Below are 19,708 nucleotides of genomic sequence, written 5' to 3'. Positions count from 1 at the left end.
TCTGCCTCTACCACCCTTTCAGGCTGCCCAGTCTGAACGTTTTCTAACGTTGTATTCTTGTATTATGTCGCATTCTTCCTCGATGTTAGCTATACCTCCAGTTTGGTATCATCTGCAAATTTTGATAAATCTCTAATAATCTCCCATGTGGTAGCTTGTCAAGGACTTGCCTAAAGTCCATGTACACTCCATCCGCTGCATTTCCCCTACTGTTACTTCCTCAAAGAACTCTATGAGGTTTGTCAAGCACGATCACCCCTTTTGAAATGCGTGCTGGCTATTTCTAACTATTTTCCCTTTATCTAGATATGTTCTAATTTCATCCTTACTTCAAATTTTTCCCACTGCAGATGTTAAGCTTCAAAAAACACTTGTAGCAAGAAACTCTGATTGATGTTGCTTGAGCACAAGTAAAAAAGGAAGATAATTCCAGACAGGAATAGTTCCGAGGCCCTGAGAGGTGGCAACTAGGACTTAAAACGACTTAATGATCAGCAAACAATCAACTAATTTGGAGAACGGTCCCCAACACACCCTTGAAGAAGTTTGCTGAGAAGCCTGCTTTGTTGATGGAGCCGTCGGATACAAACTTCATCCACAGTTTATTGGAGCTCGACTTGATATCATCAGGCTTGTCATAGCCACAATAACGACCAATCAGGGGGCTTTCGTCGGTGCTTCCATCTCGGACCTCCAGATAGTCGTATGCACAGCTATCGTGCCTCTCAACCTGTGGGAGACAAAGCGGGTCTTGGGACTTTGATTGTTACTCAAGACACAACATACTTAAACAGTAGACCCAAACGCACACCCACACTGTGGACGTACACAACACATATTGTGCACACATTCACACTGCAGGCACGCAAGGCATGAGCTAGGCACACAACATACACACTCTACATATGTGCACTGCACATGGCACATACAGCACAACATACTGGGCACGCCATCCACACGCCCAGACTGCACACACTGACAATGCACATCTGTGGCCGGGCATAAAGCCAGCTGTGCAGAAATGCCGACCCGGATTTAAAGTGGTGAGCGGTCATATTTGAGCAGCTGGTAACTACAGACTGGGAAGCAGAGACAAGCGAATGTGAAGCAATGTCTTACGTTACGGGGTAAATTCCCTCCGGGCCTCTCCCGTTGCAATGGGCCGTGTGACGGAAATCTTCTTCCATTATCATCACTCTGAGTTCAGCCAAAACAATGCAGTGAATTTTCCAGTCATCACTGATTACTGCTCGGCATCACTCGTTCCGCATTCATTAGCGGAGCTGGAACTTACCCCATTAGCCAGGCACCAACTGACGGACTCTAGCCTCCATTGGCAGACTAAACACCCTCTTCCTTTCCTGATTACTAACAAACAAATGCTTTCAGTTTGGAGAATGCAACAGATCCCATGGCACTATTTCAAAGAAGAGCAGGGGCGTTCCCCCCAGTGTTCCGCCCAGTATTTATCCCTCAACCATCATCACTGAAACAGATTAACTGGCCATTAACACATTGCTGTTTGTGGCACCTTGCTGTGCACAAATTGGCTGCTGCATTTCCCTACATTATAACATTGGCTACACTTCATTGGCTTCAAAGCGCCTTGAGATGTCCTGAGGACGTGAAAGGCGCTATAGAAATGCAAGTCCTTTCTTTCTTTCTAAATCTGGAGCAAAAATGGGAAGGAAAAAAAGCGAGCTTTCTAGAAATTGGAAAGGGATTTTCAAAGAGTTAAAATGAATTCTTAAATGGGACATAGCCCTCATTGCTAAACTCGCCCCTTTGACTTTAGTCATGGGATTAATGGAACCCTGGTTTCTAACCAGAAGAATAGCCGGTTGGACAAGGTGGTGAAGGATGGCCGGCACCCAAGGAACTGGATCCCAGCAGGAGTAGTGCCTTTGGGGAAGGGACAAGTGATCTGCTGTGGTGACATCTGACTAGGGACAGTGGCACGAGATCGATTGTGGTGCGTACATTCTGTAACCCTCTACGCTCGAAGGGACAAGTGATCTGCTGTGGTGACATCTGACTAGGGACAGTGGCACGAGATCGATTGTGGTGCGTACATTCTGTAACCCTCTACACTCGAAGGGACAAGTGATCTGCTGTGGTGACATCTGACTAGGGACAGTGGCACGAGATCGATTGTGGTGCGTACATTCTGTAACCCTCTACACTCGAAGGGACAAGTGATCTGCTGTGGTGACATCTGACTAGGGACAGTGGCACGAGATCGATTGTGGTGCGTACATTCTGTAACCCTCTACACTCGAAGGGACAAGTGATCTGCTGTGGTGACATCTGACTAGGGACAGTGGCACGAGATCGATTGTGGTGCGTACATTCTGTAACCCTCTACACTCGAAGGGACAAGTGATCTGCTGTGGTGACATCTGACTAGGGACAGTGGCACGAGATCGATTGTGGTGCGTACATTCTGTAACCCTCTACACTCATCGGTTGTAGCGTCAAGTCCCACAACGTACCATTAAAAGAGAGACTTGGAAGGCAGAGAAAGTGCCAGTTTCTGGGCGGATCTGTGCAATAGCTAATCACTTGTCATATCTGTCCTCCTTGCCTTAATTCTGTTGCTAGCATGGTGCGAGACTCGTGCCCTGAGCAAAATAACCCAACCCTGAAAAGTGAATTATTACCTCAAACGACTGAAAGGTTAGTCCCACATGGAAACTGTCAGAGACTCTTATCCTCCAAATGCAGACTTTAGATGGCCTGTAGTCATCGGGATAATTTGGAGACTGTATCTGCCCGAGATCCTTGTTGATATCCCCTCCACAGATGGCTTAAGTTGAAACAAAAAGAAAGGTAATAAACTAAGCACAATTTCTGATGCGGTTTTGCTCACTCAAATCGATAACTACATGGATCCAGATCATGGCTGGCCAGAGAGATAAAATGAAATACCGGGAGTGAACCCCGAGTGACACATGAGCAATGAAGGGTTAAACTCCACTGGTTGAAAACGATGCCCCTGCCAAAAGTCAGCCGGGATTCCTGCATTATGATTGGTCCAAAAACGCCTCCTGCAAACTGTGTATGGGTAATGTTGGGTGAAGATAGGACTGGGCTTGATTATGATGCCTCCATAGTAGAACAGCGTGCAAACACTGTCTCGGCTCAGGCATGGAGACTTGGGTGAGGTGCCAGAGAGTTGTTGATGCCTGAGGACCCAGCGTTAGTCCGCACCTTTAGGAGAACAGGGAGGAAACTGGGAGAATGCCCAGTGTGCGGCTTTAGTCCAGAGGCACTGAGGCAAGAATTGCTGCACTGACCCAGAGGGCAATGGACAGCACGTCTTTCTGGGGCAAGAGCTCGCCAACTCAAAGCAACAATGGAAAATGAGATAGCATGTCACAAGCACCTTCTCCGTCTTTTCTACTGACTCTTAGGGCAGGATTTTCATTGGGCCGTGGAGGCGGGATTGGAGGTGTGCGGGGGGTTAAAATCCCGAAATCGGGGGGGGGGGGGCATGAACCCATCGCGCACCCAACCCGCCTCCATGCCAGTTTCAAAGGGACCCGCACTGGGACCCGCCTCCCCGAGGCGGGAAGGGGATTAGTGCCAATTAACTGCCTGTTAACAGGTAGTTAACAGGCAGTTTTTAGCCTAATCCCTATTTTTAATGTTGAAGTGTGGGATTCCCGACGGCTCCAAACCACGCCAAGTTAGAGGAGGCGGACTGTCGGGATGAAGGGCTTGGAGGGGTCGAGATGTCCGTTGTTCAGGTGAGTGATGGGTGCATTAGTGCAGAGGTAAGTGTGTTTGGTCTGTGTAAAGTGTTTAAAGAAGTTCTACTAACCTTTACTTACCTTTACAGCCTTCCTTCCTTCAGGTCTCGGGAGTCCCTCATCTCACCGGCACAGAAAGCAGAATGGCTGCGAGCTGTCAAAAATTGCAGCATTCAGCTTTCTGTTCTGGGGAGATCTCTAAATCATCCTGAGAGGAAGGAATTAACTTAGTGTACAGGTTGTCAGTGGTTGACAGCTTCAAACAGCTGTGAAACGTTGATATTTCATCTGTCAAAAGCTCTTGACAGATGAAATGTCAATCTGTGACATCACCTGTTGCCGGGTGGCCCTTAATTAGCCTGCTGAGCCTGCTGGGCGGGCTCAACACGGTCAATCAAGTCAAAATCGCGTGGGTTGGCCACAACTCGATGGAGGCAGGACTACAACCCCGAAAGTTGTAGTCCCGCCTCCTACCCGACTCCTCAATGAAAATCCAGCCCTTAGTCTTCCCCGATCTCACTGATGCTCCACAGTGGGAGCCCAGCACCAGAGACAGAGGGAAGTCAGGAGCAGAGGTGCAACCACTGAAGGGAGACAGCTTTTGGGCGTGGGTTATCTCTCCTCTTCCACGTCTTCAAATCTGGGAATTGCCCCAGTGCCTCTCCCCCAGCTCCAAACATGCAGTGTGCCTCTGATCAGAAGCCTGGTGCTTTCCCCTTATTTCAAGGTGACAGGGTGCGGAAGGAGTTGGACAGACTCTGCTCATCGCCAATGTGAAAACGCGGTGCCACGTTATATTCACAACAGAGATTTATTTCAATGTATTTTCTTTCCCTAAAATCGCAAGTCCCTAAATGTCTCTGGGTGTTGGGAAGCTCAGTCAGTTGAGCACTGGACTCAGGGAAAAGGCGGCGCGATCCATGGGCACCGCACCTCAGGAAGGATGTACTGGCCTTGGAGGGGGTGCAGTGCAGATTCGCCAGAATGACACCGGGACTGAAAGGGGTAAATTATGAGGACAGGCTGCATAGACTAGGCTTGTATTCCCTGGAGTTTAGAAGATTAAGGGGTGATTTAATTGAGGCGTTTAAGGTGATTAAAGGATTTGATGGGGTCGAGAGAGAGAAACTATTTCCTCTGGTGGGGGGGGGGAGTCCAGAACAAGGAGGCATCACCTTAAAATTAGAGCCAGGCCGTTCAGGGGTGATGTCTGGAAACACTTCTTCACACAAAGGGTGGTGGAAATCTGGAACTCTCTCCCCCAAAAGGCTGTTGAGGCTGGGGGTCAATTGAAAATGTAAAAACCGTGACTGATAGATTTATACAACAGCAAAATACCGCGGATGCTGGAAATCCGAAATAACAACAGAAAAGGCTGGAAAAACTCAGCAGGCCAGGCAGCATCGGTGGAGAGAGAAACAGAGTTAACGTTTCAGGTCGAAACCCTTTGTCAGAACTGATGAAGGGTCCCAGACCTGAAACGTTAACTCTGTTTCTCTCTCCATGGATGCTGCCTGGCCTGCTGAGTTTTTCCAGCCTTTTCTGTTGTTATTACTGATAGATTTATATTAGGCAAGGGCATTGAGGGTTATAGAGCAAAGGCGGGTAAATGGAATTAAGATACAAATCAGCCATGATCTAACTGAATGGCTGAACAGGCTCGAGGGGCTGAATGGCCTCCTGTTCCTGTATATACCAGGACAGGGAGGAAGAAGAGGAGGCTGCAGGGACTGAGCAGTCTTCGTCACACTATCACACTGTCTGTCCTTCGACACTCCTGGCTATTCGGCAGTGGAAACACACGGTGGAGACCCGACTTTGTGTGAATTCTCTCTCGGTGTCTCCGCTGTTCTAAATGCTGCCAGGCCTTCAAAAAACCCAATCAGCAGGAGAAATAAAACCGAGCACAAAGTAGCTTTTTAAAAATACAGTTCTCTTTTACAAGACTGAGCAAATAACACAGCAACAGAAGTAATAATTAAACCCTTTGGAAAATTCCAGGATGCTCCGCTATTTCCCGGGAGTTGTACCACACAAGACACATTCCTACCGCATCTGGCATTCAGCTACTTTGCCTGCACAGGAAATAAAAGTCCTGGTGATTTTCTTTTAGTGTGCGATGCTAGTTTGAGCTGGGCGACAGCAGCGAAGGACCCCTGTAGCTCACAAATATCACAGCACTGCCTGATTATCACCCGCCTAAAGAACCTTCTCCACATCACAATCCCAGGTTCCTCCATATGCTGGTTTTCTTCTACGTTTAAAAAAAAAAGTTTTATTCATCACTTCACTCTTCCTTTTCCTCCCTGTTTAAATCGCCGCCTCATATTCCAAGGCTAGGTTGCAGGATCCAACAAGGCCGGGGTTACAAATTGAAAAGTTGTGCTGGACAATGCTAAGCGCGTGGCCAGCAGAGGGAGTCTCTGTGAGACCATCATTGGGTTTATTTTCCTTCAGTAGCCAAGGTGTCAGTGTGAGTATCAACGAGGTTTCCTGTCTGATGGGTATCTGGGATTTGACATGGTAGAGCTTTGGAAAAGTATTCTTCCCCCTCTCTGCTCCCAGCCACTGCTGACAAGTGCTGAGCTACAGTTCCAGGGGCACTGGGTGGGCACTCTCTGGTATCTTGGCCACGTGACCACTCTTGATGTCTGGGTCCAAACAGCGGGCCTCAGTAACAGCGAATCTGCCGTGCACTGTAAAAAAATGAAGTGTTGTCTTCATCCTGGCAGTGCAATCGTTCTGGTGGGAACTGTGTATAACGAATAAACAATCACACGCTCCGGCACACATGGAGGGCAAAAAAACACGAAACTAACATTTAGGATGTGGAAAACGTAATTGGGGCCAACAAGCCTGTCAGGTTTCAGACTCACCCGCCCACCTTACCACCCATTCACCCACCCTTCCACTCATCTTACTTCCCTCCCACCCACTCACCCACCCACCCTCCCGCCCACTCACCCACTCACCCTCCCGCCCACTCACCCACTCATCTTACCTCCCTCCCACCCACTCATCTTACCACCCTCCCGCCCACTCACCCTCCCTCCCTCCCACCCTACCCACCCCACTCACCCACCTACCCTCCCACTCACCCACTGACCCACCTACCCTCCGACCCTACCCTCCCACCCTCTCACCCATATCCCTCAATCCCTTCTCTCTCAATCCCCCACTGACACTGTCTGCTCCTTCCTGCTAACTTACTCCACAACTCCATCAGCCTTCGGATGAAAAAGTTGTAGCTGGATATAAAGTTTAGTATTTTCAATAGGACTAATTTTAACAGTCTATGTGACCCTGAAAAGTTTACTGGTGGTCTGTATTGCCCTGGTGTCTCTCAGTCCCATCACTGTTTCTCCTGTGTTTGAGCTTACAAACAGGAGTAGCCTGGGAACTTGTTCGACTGTGTAAATCCCAGTCCCGCAGTGACCTCACTCTGGCAGCTGCTGCGGGGTGTGTTGCTCACAGTGCTGAGTGTCCAGAGGGAAGCCCACTCCCAGCTCACAGTGTCACTGATGGCACAGCCCGATCTTGGGATCAGCAGGAATGACAAGATCAGGATAAGGGCAGGTGGACACCAGCTGATGCATCGATATCTTCCCAACATTCAGAGCAACGCCTCTCCCCTTTAAACTGGCAGGACAGCACCCATTGAATGTACAGCACAGAAAGAGGCCATTCGGCGCAACTGGTCCACACGAGCCTCCTCCCTTCATCATAAGGGCCGGGGAAGTAAAGTAGCAAAACGCCCCAGCGGCCTTTCCTTTCCCTCCGGAGGTGATGCGAGTCCCACTCCGCTCTCAGTGCCACAAAAGCCGCCGCGTGTCTCTCAGAGCGCCAGCCTCAGAGGCGAGGCTGCGACCTGAGCAGGGAATGAAAGGGGCCCTTTCCCGCCAGGAATTGCCACTCTGACTTAAGCCAGTTACCTTCATACATGGCGGAGAATCCTTTGCCAACCCAGCTGCTGCTGCTGCGGAACTCGATCCACAGCCGGCTGTCTGTCGAGATGAGAGAAGGTGGGACTTTATCGCCGCAAAATCGACCTGGAGCAACACATCAGAGCAGAGACCAGATTAATACAAAAGCAAAATACTGCAGACGCTGGAAATCTGAAATAAAAACAGAAAATGCTGGAAATACTCAGCAGGTCAGGAGAGAGAGACAGAGTTAATGTTTCAGGTCGATGACCCCTCATCAGAACTGGAAAAGGCTGGAGATGGAACAGGTTTTTAAGCAAGTGTAGGGGCAGGGAGAGGGGGGAGGAGAGGAAAGAACAAAAGGGAAGGTCTGGGATAGGATGGAAGGCAGGAGAGATTAAGAGACAAAAGGGATGATGGTGAGAGGCAAAAGGAGATTGTAATGGGACAAGTTCCGAAACAAAAGATGGCTCTAGATGAAATGTAAATGGCACTGGCAGAATGATCGACAGCTGTCATGTGAGAGAGAGAGGAAAAAAATGGGGAAAAAAGGATAGGGGCCGAGGTTATAGTCTGAAATTGTTGAACTCGATGTTGAGTCCAGAAGGCTGTAAAGTGCCTAATCGAAAGATGAGGTGCTGTTCCTCGAGCTTACGTTGAGCTTCATTGGAACAGTGCAAGAGGCCGAGGACGGAGAGGTCAGAGTGGGAGTGAAGTGGAGAATTAAAGTGACAGGTGACCGGAAGCTCGGGGTCACCCTTACGGGCTGAACGGAGGTGTTCCGCAAAGCGGTCACCCAATCTGCGTTTGGTCTCCCCAATGTAGAGGAGACCGCATCGTGAGCAGCAAATACAGTATACTAGATTGTGAGAAGTACAAGTAAATCGCTGTTTCACCTGGAAGGGGTGTTTGGGGCCCTGGACAGTGGGAAGGGTGGAGGTAAAAGGGCAGGTGTTGCATCTCCTGCGCTTGCACGTGAAGGTGCCAGGCGAAGAGGAAGGGGTGTTGGGGGTGATAGAGGAGTGGACCAGGGTGTCGCAGAGGGAGCGGTCCCTTCGGAATGCTGAAAGGGGAAGGGAAGATGTATTTGGTGGTGGGATCACGCTGGACGTGGCGGAAATGGCGGAGGATGATCCGTTGAATGTGGAGGCTGGTGGGGTGAAAGGTGAGGACAAAGGGAACAAGGGACGAGTCGAAGATGGACCATGTGAAGGTGAGGGAAGGGTGGAAATTGGAAGCAAAGTGAATGAAATTTTCTAGTTCAAGGCGAGAGCAGGAAACCAGATTAACCTCAGCACATGAACGCTGGTCAGCCTGTTCCTGCATCGGGCCCACAACAACAACCGGATCACTCGTATTTCTCGTTGATTTCACCAGTCGTGTTGGATTCAGTGTGGCAAAAATTGCTAAAAACAGCTTAAATTGTCATTCATCTCATCGCTGTTTGTGGGGATATGCTGTGTGTAAGTTAGCTGCCACATTTGCCTACATAACAACAGTGACTATATGTCAAGAAGTATTTTTATTGGCCGTGAAGCGCTGTTTTGTGTACAGCATGATCCCACAGTGAAAGAAAAGAAAGACTTGCATTTCTATAGCGCCTTTCACGATCACCGGACGTCCCAAAGTGATTTATGTTAAGTCTGTGTGTTATAGTGATAATTACTACACAGACTACAAGAGTAAATTCAACAGGTCTTTACTGGTTGGGGGTCGGGACTATACTGAATACAATATTACTACACAGTGCTTATATACCGGTGTGGTCACCACCGGTATTACGTATACAGCAGCCAGAGAAAGTAGTACATCTCTTAAGGTGGACCAGGCTTAAGTTCTCTTAAGGTGGAACAGGTTACATACACCACAATCCTCCCTTTTTAGCTTAACAGTCATATCCCCATTTAACATAACATAATAACATATATACATATATAACTTCAGGTATAACAGTTCAAAGGTTCAGTCTCTCAGGAGGCTTTCTGATGCGGCTTGGATAACGCCTCTCAGTAGTCTCTGATTCTTGTTGTTGAGGTGCCTCCTCTATTTGGTTTCCAATGTATTGGGTGTCATCATCATCAAGTACATTCCCTGCCGAGGTAGATGCTTCAGGTTCATTAACGTCTTCCACAGTTGTCTCTGTCACAACCATGGGTTCGACCCTTGCTCTCGACTCTACCAGTTGATCCGCATGACGCCTTATCACATTATGACCAATATCTACTGTGTACATCAGAGGTCCTTGTCTGGCCCGAATTGTTCCGGACTGCCATTTTTCATTTCCATAGCCCCTTGCCAACACTGGTTGTCCTACGTCTAAACTTCGAGTGGTCTTGTTGTTAATATGCCGAAACTGTTTGTTTTCCACTTCCCTCCGCACATTTGGTTTTAACAAGTCCAACTTGGACCGCAACCTCCTGTTATAAAACATCATGGCAGGACTTTGGTTAGTCACTGCATGATCGGCGTTTCGATATGACATCAGGAACTTGTCGACCTTGTGTTGCAGCGGAATCTGATCATCGTTCATGGCCTTAATTGCCTTTTTGAATGTCTGGACAAATCTTTCAGCCAACCCGTTTGTCGCCGAATGATATGGGGCAGAGGTATAATGTTTTACTCCATTCTTCTTTAAGAATTGTCGGAATTCTTCCGATACAAACTGTGGTCCGTTGTCCGAACAGATCTGTTCTGGCAATCCGTTCCTTGCGAATATTGTTCTTAACACCGCAATTGTCTTTTCTGAAGTAGTGGTATTCATCTTGATCACTTCTGGCCATTTGGAATGTGCGTCCACCGCAATTAGGAACATGGAGTCCATGAATGGACCAGCAAAGTCAATGTGTACGCGTTGCCATGGGGCTGAAGGCCATTCCCATGGGTGTAGCGGTGCTATCGGAGGTGCATTTTGCACTTTTTGGCACCCAGCGCAGCTTTTCGTTAACTCCTCAATCTGTTGGTCAATACCCGGCCACCATACATAAGCCCTAGCAAGACTTTTCATTTTAACTCCCCCCAGATGACCTTCATGCAGTTCGTTTAAAACTCTTTCCCTTAACTTGGGAGGAATAATCACTCTTGTCCCGTACATCAAGGTACCATGGCAGACGGACAGCTGGTCTCGCCTTGCCGAAAATGCCGGTAACAGAGGATCACCCCGTGTTGGCCATCCTTTCACTGTCACCTCGTAGACTCTGGACAGTGTCGGGTCGTTCCTGGTTTCTCTTTCAATACTTGCATTGGTGACTGGTAAACACTCGATGATGGTCGAATGAAATAACTCAACAGGGTCAACTTTCTTCAGGTAGTGGCAGGCGCAACAGCCCATCAGCATTGCCATGCTGTTTCGTACCTTTGAATTCTATTTGATATTGATGTGCCCCTAGGAAAAGAGACCATCTCTGGAGACGCTGCGCTGTCATCACCGAAACACCCTTCTTAGGGTTAAAAATGGATACCAACGGTTGATGGTCTGTCAGAAGTGTGAATTTTTGGCCCTGCAGGTAATGATTAAACTTCTTCACTCCCCATACAAGGCTAAGAGCCTCCCTATCGATCTGCGCATAGTTGCGCTCAGCGGAGGTCAATGATCTGGATGCAAACGCGACTGGCCTTTCCGTGCCATTTGGCAACTTGTGTGAGAGTACTGCCCCAATACCATATGGAGAAGCATCACAAGCCAACCGAATAGGCAGTGTCGGGTTGAAGTGAGCCAACACTTCCTCTGAGGTGATCAATTCTTTGCTTTTGCGAAATGCCTTCTTACAGTTTTCGCCCCATTCCCATGGTACCCCTTTCTGTAAAAGAGCATTTAACGGGTGCAGTACCATGGATAGATTTGGCAGAAATTTATGGTAATAGTTAATTAATCCTAGAAACGACCTCAACTGAGAGACATTCTCCGGAGCGGGAGCCTTTACAACTGCCTCAATCTTGTCAGGAGACTTATGAAGCCCCTCCCGGTCAATGACATGGCCACAGTACGAGATCCGCTTCTGGAAGAACTCACATTTCTGCCGATTTACTCTAAGTCCATACTCTTTCAGTCTGTTGAGCACCAGTTCCAAGTTTGCGAGATGTTGTTCATCACCATCACCTGTGATCAGAATATCGTCCAGGTAACATTGTGTGCCTGGAATTCCCTGTAGTACCTGCTCCATGGCCCTCTGCCAAATTGCTGGAGCCGATGCCACTCCAAAAACCAGACTATTGTACCGGTACAACCCTCGATGCGTGTTGATCGTGAGGTATTGGCGTGACTCTTCCTCAACCTCCATCTGCAAGTACGCCTGCGCCAGGTCTATCTTGGTGAAGTGTTTCCCGCCAGACAATGAAGCGAAAATATCCTCAATCCGTGGAAGCGGATACTGCACCGTGTGAAGCACCAGATTAACGGTGATTTTGAAATCTCCACAGATGCAAACCTTCCCTGGATCTCCTGGCTTGTTGCTCGCAGGACGTTTCATAACGGGAACAATGGGCGTAGCCCACTCACTCCAATCTACCTTAGACAGTACACCTGAACGTTCTAGTGCTTCCAGTTCCGCTTCAACAGTAGGTCGTATTGCATAGGGTACCGGTCTGGCTTTAAAAAATTTTGGTTGTGCATGTTCATCAATCTTGATGTTTGCCGTAATTCCTCTCAGTGTTCCCAGTCCCTGCTGGAACACCTCTTTAGCATCATCCAATATTCTGGACAATCGTTTAGGTTTGACATCTGTTCCCCCGGAATCTACCGTTAGTGCCTTCAAGGAGTGCCAGTCCATATTCATTTTCCTAATCCACTCCCGTCCTAGTAGTGGTGGACCTCCTTCAGGTAGCACATATAAGTCCATTACTTGGCTTTCTTCGCCCTTGTGGACCACTTCTACCTCTATTTTTCCGATGGGGTACACTCTTTGCCCCGTGTATGTTTTCAATATAATCTCCGTATCCTGTAGGGGAATATGTTGGAATAACCTTCTGTAATCTTTCTTATTCATGACCGTCAATGCTGATCCAGTGTCCAATTCCATTTTTACTTGGACTCCTGCTATCTGAAGAGTGACCCAAATTGTCTGGAGATCTGCATCCTTACCAACGTTGTGTACTCTTAAGCTATCCAGTTCATTACTGCTAGCGTCTGAATCTGACTTCTGTTCGGTCAAACTGTTCTTTGTCACCTTGTGTACCTTTGCGTATTTTCCTTGCGGTGACTTTTTGTTGCTGGTCTTCTTTCCTGACCGGCATACTTTAGCTATGTGGCCAAGCCTGCCACACGTTCTGCATTCTTGGTTTTTAAACCAACACTGGTTCTGATCGTGCGTTGTCTTTCCACAACGATAACATTTGACAGAACTCAAACCCAATTTGTTTGTACCGAGTTCCGGTGACCGTAGCTGCATTACTGCCATGCCTCTCGCTGCGGCTTCGTGTGCTGCTGCCATAGTGACCGCCTTCTCAAGCGTCAGCTCATTCTCCTCGAGCAGTCGCTTTTGTGTATCCTGTTTAAATAAACCACACACAAATTTATCTCGTAGTGCCTCTGTCAGTCCCGTTCCAAACTGACAATATTTTGCTAGCTTACGTAATTCCATCAAATATTCAGCATTGCTTTCATTCTGCAGCTGCCTTCTGTCGTAAAATTTAAATCGTTCCGCTAGCATCAGCGGCGTGGGGTTTAGATGATTTTTCAGGACAGTAACAATCTCATCGAACGTCTTATCCGTCGGTTCATCTGGTGATAACAGGTGTTTCAATTGCCCGTATGTCTTCGCACCCATTAAATTTAATAATGTTAGTGCTTTATCTGCATCAGGAATTTTATTTGCCTTACAATGATTTTGTATGCGTTCTACATACATGGCCCAATCTTCGATGTCACTATCAAAGGTATTAATGTTCCCATGTTTAGGCATCGTTGCAATTTATTGTATTTTTATGTTATCCAAGATGGCGGCTTCCCGCTCTTGTCGTCGTCCTCCGCCCACAAAATGGCGGTTTTCCCACGCTTGGCGGTCTTCAACCATCCCCCGACGCTGTCTCCGCTTCACCGCGGCTCTCGCGCCTTCAGTTTCCCCAGACGCTGCGCCTTTTAGCCCGAATGCGGCCCTTATCTCCGGTCGCGATCGATGTCCCCGCACTGCGCCTCTCGCTCGAAAGCAGCCCGGCCCTTATCTCCGGTCGCGATCGATCTCACCGCCCTTATTCCTCCGTCTTCCCAGCCCCATCTGTACAGCCAACGCGGTTGACTTTCTGTCGCGTCGCTGCCCGGCTTACCCACCACCAAGGTAGAAAGAAGAAAGCTGACAGTCGCTGATGGAGGCTTCAAGGTCAGGATGTCTTCTGCACTCCGGTTTCTCGATGCCTGCCGCTCGACGTGTCTTCCAGTAGGGTGATGAGGGTGGAAACCTCTCTTCAACGTCCTGTCTGTGGACGAAGCCGCCGTGGAAATAACTGCCGCAGGGTAAGAATCGGACTCGTCGCCACTGTTAAGTCTGTGTGTTATAGTGATAATTACTACACAGACTACAAGAGTAAATTCAACAGGTCTTTACTGGTTGGGGGTCGGGACTATACTGAATACAATATTACTACACAGTGCTTATATACCGGTGTGGTCACCACCGGTATTACGTATACAGCAGCCAGAGAAAGTAGTACATCTCTTAAGGTGGAACAGGCTTAAGTTCTCTTAAAGTGGAACAGGTTACATACACCACAATTTACAGCCAATTAAGTACTTTTGAAGTGGAGTCACTGTTGTAATGTAGGAAACGCGGCAGCCAATTTGCGCACAGCAAGCTCCCACAAAGCAGTGAGATGAATGAAGAGTCAATCTACTTTTGGAGGAGTTAAGACTGAGGGAGGGATGTTGGCAGGACACCGGGGGAACTGCCTGCTCTTCCAATAGTGCCGTGGGGTCTTTAACAGCCAGCTCAATCATCAGCACTGGCAGATAGGGCCTCGAGTTAGTGTCTCTGTATTTTCCAACAGCGAATGCACAAGATTAGAAATTCAGAATCATTGTGGTGAGACAGAGGGAGAGAGAGCAAGGAAAGAACACGCACGGCCCCGGAGAACTCAACCTCCGCCAATGAGCTCTAGAGAAAGGCACAAACGAGAGGGTCCCAGGTCCACTGAGTGAAGCTGATCTTAGCCACTCAGGCAGCTGTCGGACCGACAGAAAAGTGGAACATCACAACAAAGCACAAAGAATTCAATGTAGTGAAGGTGAGGCAAAAAACAACATGTGTAGACGGTTAAACAAGATTCGACTCAAGAGTTCTGTTGCGACAGATAATCAGACACAGACCAGGCACAGACACAGACACTTTCTTTGTCACTAAGGGACGAGAGATTAATCCAGCTGAGATTGGAAAAATTTTTTTTTAATGAAGGCAGGCCATGAAACTACAGACTTCTCATCTTTACATAACGAGGTGAGAACCCAGTAAATATTCCCAGCCCACCCCTGCTGAGATATCGCTTTTGACCAAACTTGTCTGCCTCACCCAAGCGCCCCTTCTCCCCCCGTGACCCTGGGCGGTGACTGTAGGCGGTGGACCAATTCGGAACTGAGCCCAACCTGTCCTCGGCAGCAGGGGTCCCCTCGCTTGCTCGCTCGGGGGCGCTGAGGCCGGTTGCAGCGGCCCACCTGCTGAGATCTGCCGAGTCAGAATGGCCCAAGGATCAAGCTTGGGTGCTTCTGGCGGAATGATTGAGTACCACGCCGTCTAGCGTATATACCCACTGAACGACCGCAGCAAAGGAACCAGGACAGTGGAGGGGTTCACAGGACATTATTCAAAGAAGTCTGTCATGCAGGACATTTAATCCAGACAGTTATAATCAGGAGTGGGAGCTGCACCTCAGTGATACCTGGGATGGCAGGAATGACGTATGAGGAGAGATTGGGTCGATTGGGCTTGTACTCGCTGGAGTTTAGAAGAATGAGAGGGGGTCTCATCGAAACTTATAAAATTCTAACAGGACTGGACAGACTAGATGCTGGAAGGATGTTCCCGATGGCCGGGGAGTCCAGAACCAGGGGTCACAGTCTAAGGATAAGGGGTAAGCCATTTAGGACAGTGATGAGGATGAATTTCTTCACCCAGAGAGTGGTGAACCTGTGGAATTCTCTACCACAGAGGGCAGTAGAGGCCAATTCATTAAATATATTCAAGAAGGAGTTAGATATATTTCTTAAGGCTAAAGGGATCAAGGGGTATGGGGAGAAGGCAGGGACAGGGTACTGAATTTGGATGATCAGCCATGATCTCATTGAATGGCGGAGCAGGCTCGAGGGGCCGAATGGCCTACTCCTGCTCCTATCTTCTATGTTTCTATGTTTCTATGTGCTATGAACTCACTCAAACCTACAGGATGAATTTGTAATCACAAGATCTGAGTGTACAAGGCTGTTTAGAAAATCGACTGTTCTGACGAAAGGTCATCAACCTGAAACGTTAACTCTGTTTCTCTTTCCACAGATGCTGCCTGACCAGCATTTTCTGTTTTAACTCAACTCATTGCCGGTTGGTGAATCTGTGATTACAACATCTTTCCGCCTACACCCTACAGGTTTTTATAACCCGGGCTTGGCATCCCTTACCCACTGGGTGCTGGTTTACCGCCTCCTCTCCACCGCAGCGCTCTTCCGCACTCTGGGCCTTGGGCTTCTCAACAAAAAGAAACAAAAGCTCGTCCAATCGAAGTGCCAGAAGGTGCCAGCCTCAAAACCCAGTCCGCACTGACCTCGGCAGGAGGTTGCCCTATGACTGCTCTCAGTACCAGTTTAAGTATCAGCCAGGGTCCCCAATCCTGAACACCGTGCAGTGATTCCTGCTGGGAAACGTATGCAAGTTTATGGGCGTCGGGTAAGGGCAGGATCGGGTTTGGCTGTTCCCCCGCCTTTCCCCTCTTGACTGAACAGCCCTACTGTCTAGGGCCACACATGAGAAATTGGCAATTTGGACAGGTACTTGAGGGCACCCATGGAACTGCATCTCCAGCAGCTCCCAAACCCGCGACCTCCACCACCTAGAAGGACAAGGGCAGCAGGCGCGTGGGAACACCACCGCCTCCAAGTTCCCCTCCAAGTCACACACCATCCCGACGTGGACATATATCGGCCGTTCCTTCATCGGCACTGGGTCAAAATCACGGGGCTCTCCACCATACGGCGTCGTGCGAGTATATTCACCACGTGGACTGCAGCGGTACAAGAAGAAATTAAAAGAAATTCCGACTGATAAAGACCAGCACCAAGGGCAGGCTTACTGCTCTGTGCAGAGGGATCTATCTGTGTATTGGCAGCCGCTCCACAGTTCTGTGCCAGCCAGGACACATGCAGTGCCAACTGGCCTTTAAAGCTAGTTTACATCTGGGTTTGAATCAGGTGACAGTTCAGAGTCTGTGTATTCCTACCACGCAGTGGCGCTTTCTTCCAGTAGCCATCCCGTACTTCCACATAATCGTACCAGCACAGGCGACTCCTGAACATGTCCATAGCCGTGAAGTTTAAAATAATCTAAAAGAAAAAAAGACAAGATACAGATGGCACTGAAATAGAAAATAAAGGATTAAAACTCATCGGGGTCGATCTTGGCTTCGAGCGATAGCGGACGATAGCGAATCACCAGCCCGTTATATATTTCTCCCCATTTTTATTTCCACCGTTGGCTGGGGAGAGATGTACAAAGGGCTGCCGATTCACAATCACCCATTTTACAACATCGCACAAAGTCAAAATATGTCCCAATATCTTTCTACACACCTGGAGCCAGTACCACACCTCACCCAAATGGCCATTCTTCCTGTTTCAGTCTGTACACCGAGTCTCCACCAGCTATTCGAGTGGCGTCCAATCAGGTCCTTCCCCCAACATCCACACACTTGTGCATTGCAGGAGGCATCACTGGTTTACAACCAGGACCAGGAACTTTACCTCTCCCTGTCCCAGCGACAGAAAGGTGAATCCCTCACCACTCGCCGCTGAAATCAGCCAATAGCGCAGGCCAAGACCCATGCCTGGGTGCTTCCCACCCTATCTGGCTCAGTACCACACCAGGTACCCATTCAGCGCACAGTGACATTTGCCGCCTCTTGTTTCATTAGAGAGGTTCTTGTCACCAAACTCAACTCATGTTGGGCCGTCAGACAAGAGACTTTCATGTCAGTAGCAGGGACAGCTGGATTCAAAGCTGTGGTCCTGGGGTGAGAGAATAATGTGCTCTCCCATTACATCAACCATTTCCTGTTACTTCTCTCGTCATCAGCAATCTTCCTTCGCACACCAGGTTGTGAAATAACCCAGAAAGTTACGAGGCAATATTCCCACAGATGACTGCATGAATGGCTGTGCTGTATCAGCCCCGTCTCAGGAGTAAACTCCAATCGTGACTCATTGGAGTGGATTTCCACAGGGGTACTGGCATTGATCGAGGGGAGAGGCTCCACTTAAATCATGTTTATTAAACACAACTGATTCACCCCTCCTCCCCACAGATAAGGAGCCAGATGATTAGGATTCAAGTACAAGAGCATTTGTATGTATGAGTGATATTGGGATAGTTTGGGGTTCATGAATGGATTTTGGGCTTCGTGAATGAGTTTTGGGCTTCGTGAATGGGTTTTGGGCTTTGTGAATGGGTTTTGGGGTTCGTGAGTGGGTTCTGGGTTTCGTGAGTGGGTTTTAGGGGTTCGTGAGTGTGTTTTGGGGGTTCGTGAATGGGTTTGGGGGTTTCTGTGGTCAGATGGTTTGGAGCTGGACTTTGATCAACAAAACAAGGGTTGAAGACACATACCTTCTCCCCGGGAGTCACCGATACCCTCCACACACAGTGTGTAAAAGACGAATATCCATTTGGGAAGCCAGGAGAAGAAAAGTTTCCCATGGAGTCTTGAAGAGTATCCCCACATGCTGTCGGAACACAACGAAAAGAATTTCCATCATTCCTTGGTTTAGAGTAAATCTCCTTCTTACCAAACTATGACATTCCAGCCAGGGAGCACGAGGTCGCAGTCAGATCTGCCACGCAAGACTTTAATGACAGAGTGATTGGCTGAGAATTGGCACTTTGAGTAGCTCATGACTTCAGTAAGTCTCTCGCTGGTCTGACTTTACAAGACTTTCTATAGTCTGCAATAGAAACTCAACAACTGTATATATAAGTTCTGAAGAAGGGTCTCCGACCTGAAATGTTAACTCTGTTTCTCTCTCCACGGATGCTGCCTGGCCTGCTGAGTGGTTCCAGCATTTTCTGTTGTTATTTCAGATTTCCAGCACCTGCAGTATTTTGCTATTTTATAACTGTATGTAAGTTGTGTGTTTTATATCCTACATGTAGAAGCGAGTGACTTCATACAGCGCACAATTTAGACTAGATTTCACAAGAAGGATTAGAGGGGAGTTGAGGAGAACTTTTTTTCACCCAGAGGGTGGTGGGGGTCTGGAACTCACTGCCCGAAAGGGTGGTAGAGGCAGAAACCCTCACCGCATTTAAAAAGTACTTGGATATGCACTTGAAGTGCCGTAACATACAGGGCTACGGACCAGGAGCTGGAACGTGGGATTAGCTCTTTTTCGGCCGGCACAGACACGATGGGCCGAATGGCCTCCTTCTGTGCTGTGAATTTCTATGATTCTATAGGACATTAGTTACAGCCACAAGTCACTCAACTGATCAGCTGAAGCACATCACAGCCGAAATACTGTGCGACAGAATTGAAGGAATAGCTATTCACAGTGGCAAAAGGTGTTCCACGAGGATCAGTGCTGGGACCACTGCTGTTCACAATATACATTAACGATTTAGATTTAGGAATCAAAAACACAATTTCTAAATTTGCAGATGACACCAAATTGGGGGGATAGTCAATATACTGAGGAGGACTGCAACAAGTTACAGGAGGACATTAGTAAACTTGCAGAATGGGCATATCATTGACAAATGAAGTTCAACACAGATAAATGTGAGGTATTACATTTTGGTAGGAAGAATAGGTCACTTATCACTTGGAGGGTGCGAGTCTAGGTGGGGTAGAGGAACA

At 48.2% G+C, this 19,708-nt stretch overlaps 1 protein-coding gene across 2 annotated transcripts in view; it reads right to left on the bottom strand.

Moving 5' to 3' along the window:
- Positions 1 to 19,708, bottom strand: part of bmp1a (bone morphogenetic protein 1a) — a 282,531-nt gene that overhangs the window by 20,760 nt on the left and 242,063 nt on the right. For both annotated transcript variants that reach the window (XM_085971287.1, XM_085971289.1), the window contains 5 exons: positions 18,463 to 18,578; positions 17,084 to 17,186; positions 7,685 to 7,801; positions 2,661 to 2,806; positions 535 to 730 (listed from right to left, as the gene is read on the bottom strand). In XM_085971287.1, the coding sequence (XP_085827413.1) occupies positions 535 to 730; positions 2,661 to 2,806; positions 7,685 to 7,801; positions 17,084 to 17,186; positions 18,463 to 18,578 (678 nt within the window). The remainder of the gene's footprint in view (positions 1 to 534; positions 731 to 2,660; positions 2,807 to 7,684; positions 7,802 to 17,083; positions 17,187 to 18,462; positions 18,579 to 19,708) is intronic.

The sequence above is a fragment of the Somniosus microcephalus genome, chromosome 30 (genome assembly GCF_052327205.1).
Source record: "Somniosus microcephalus isolate GS21.2 chromosome 30, FLI_Smic_1.0, whole genome shotgun sequence".
Taxonomy (NCBI): Eukaryota; Metazoa; Chordata; class Chondrichthyes; order Squaliformes; family Somniosidae; genus Somniosus; species Somniosus microcephalus.
Note: the sequence above shows the minus strand (reverse complement) of the source record. Positions and strands in the feature narration are given on the sequence as shown.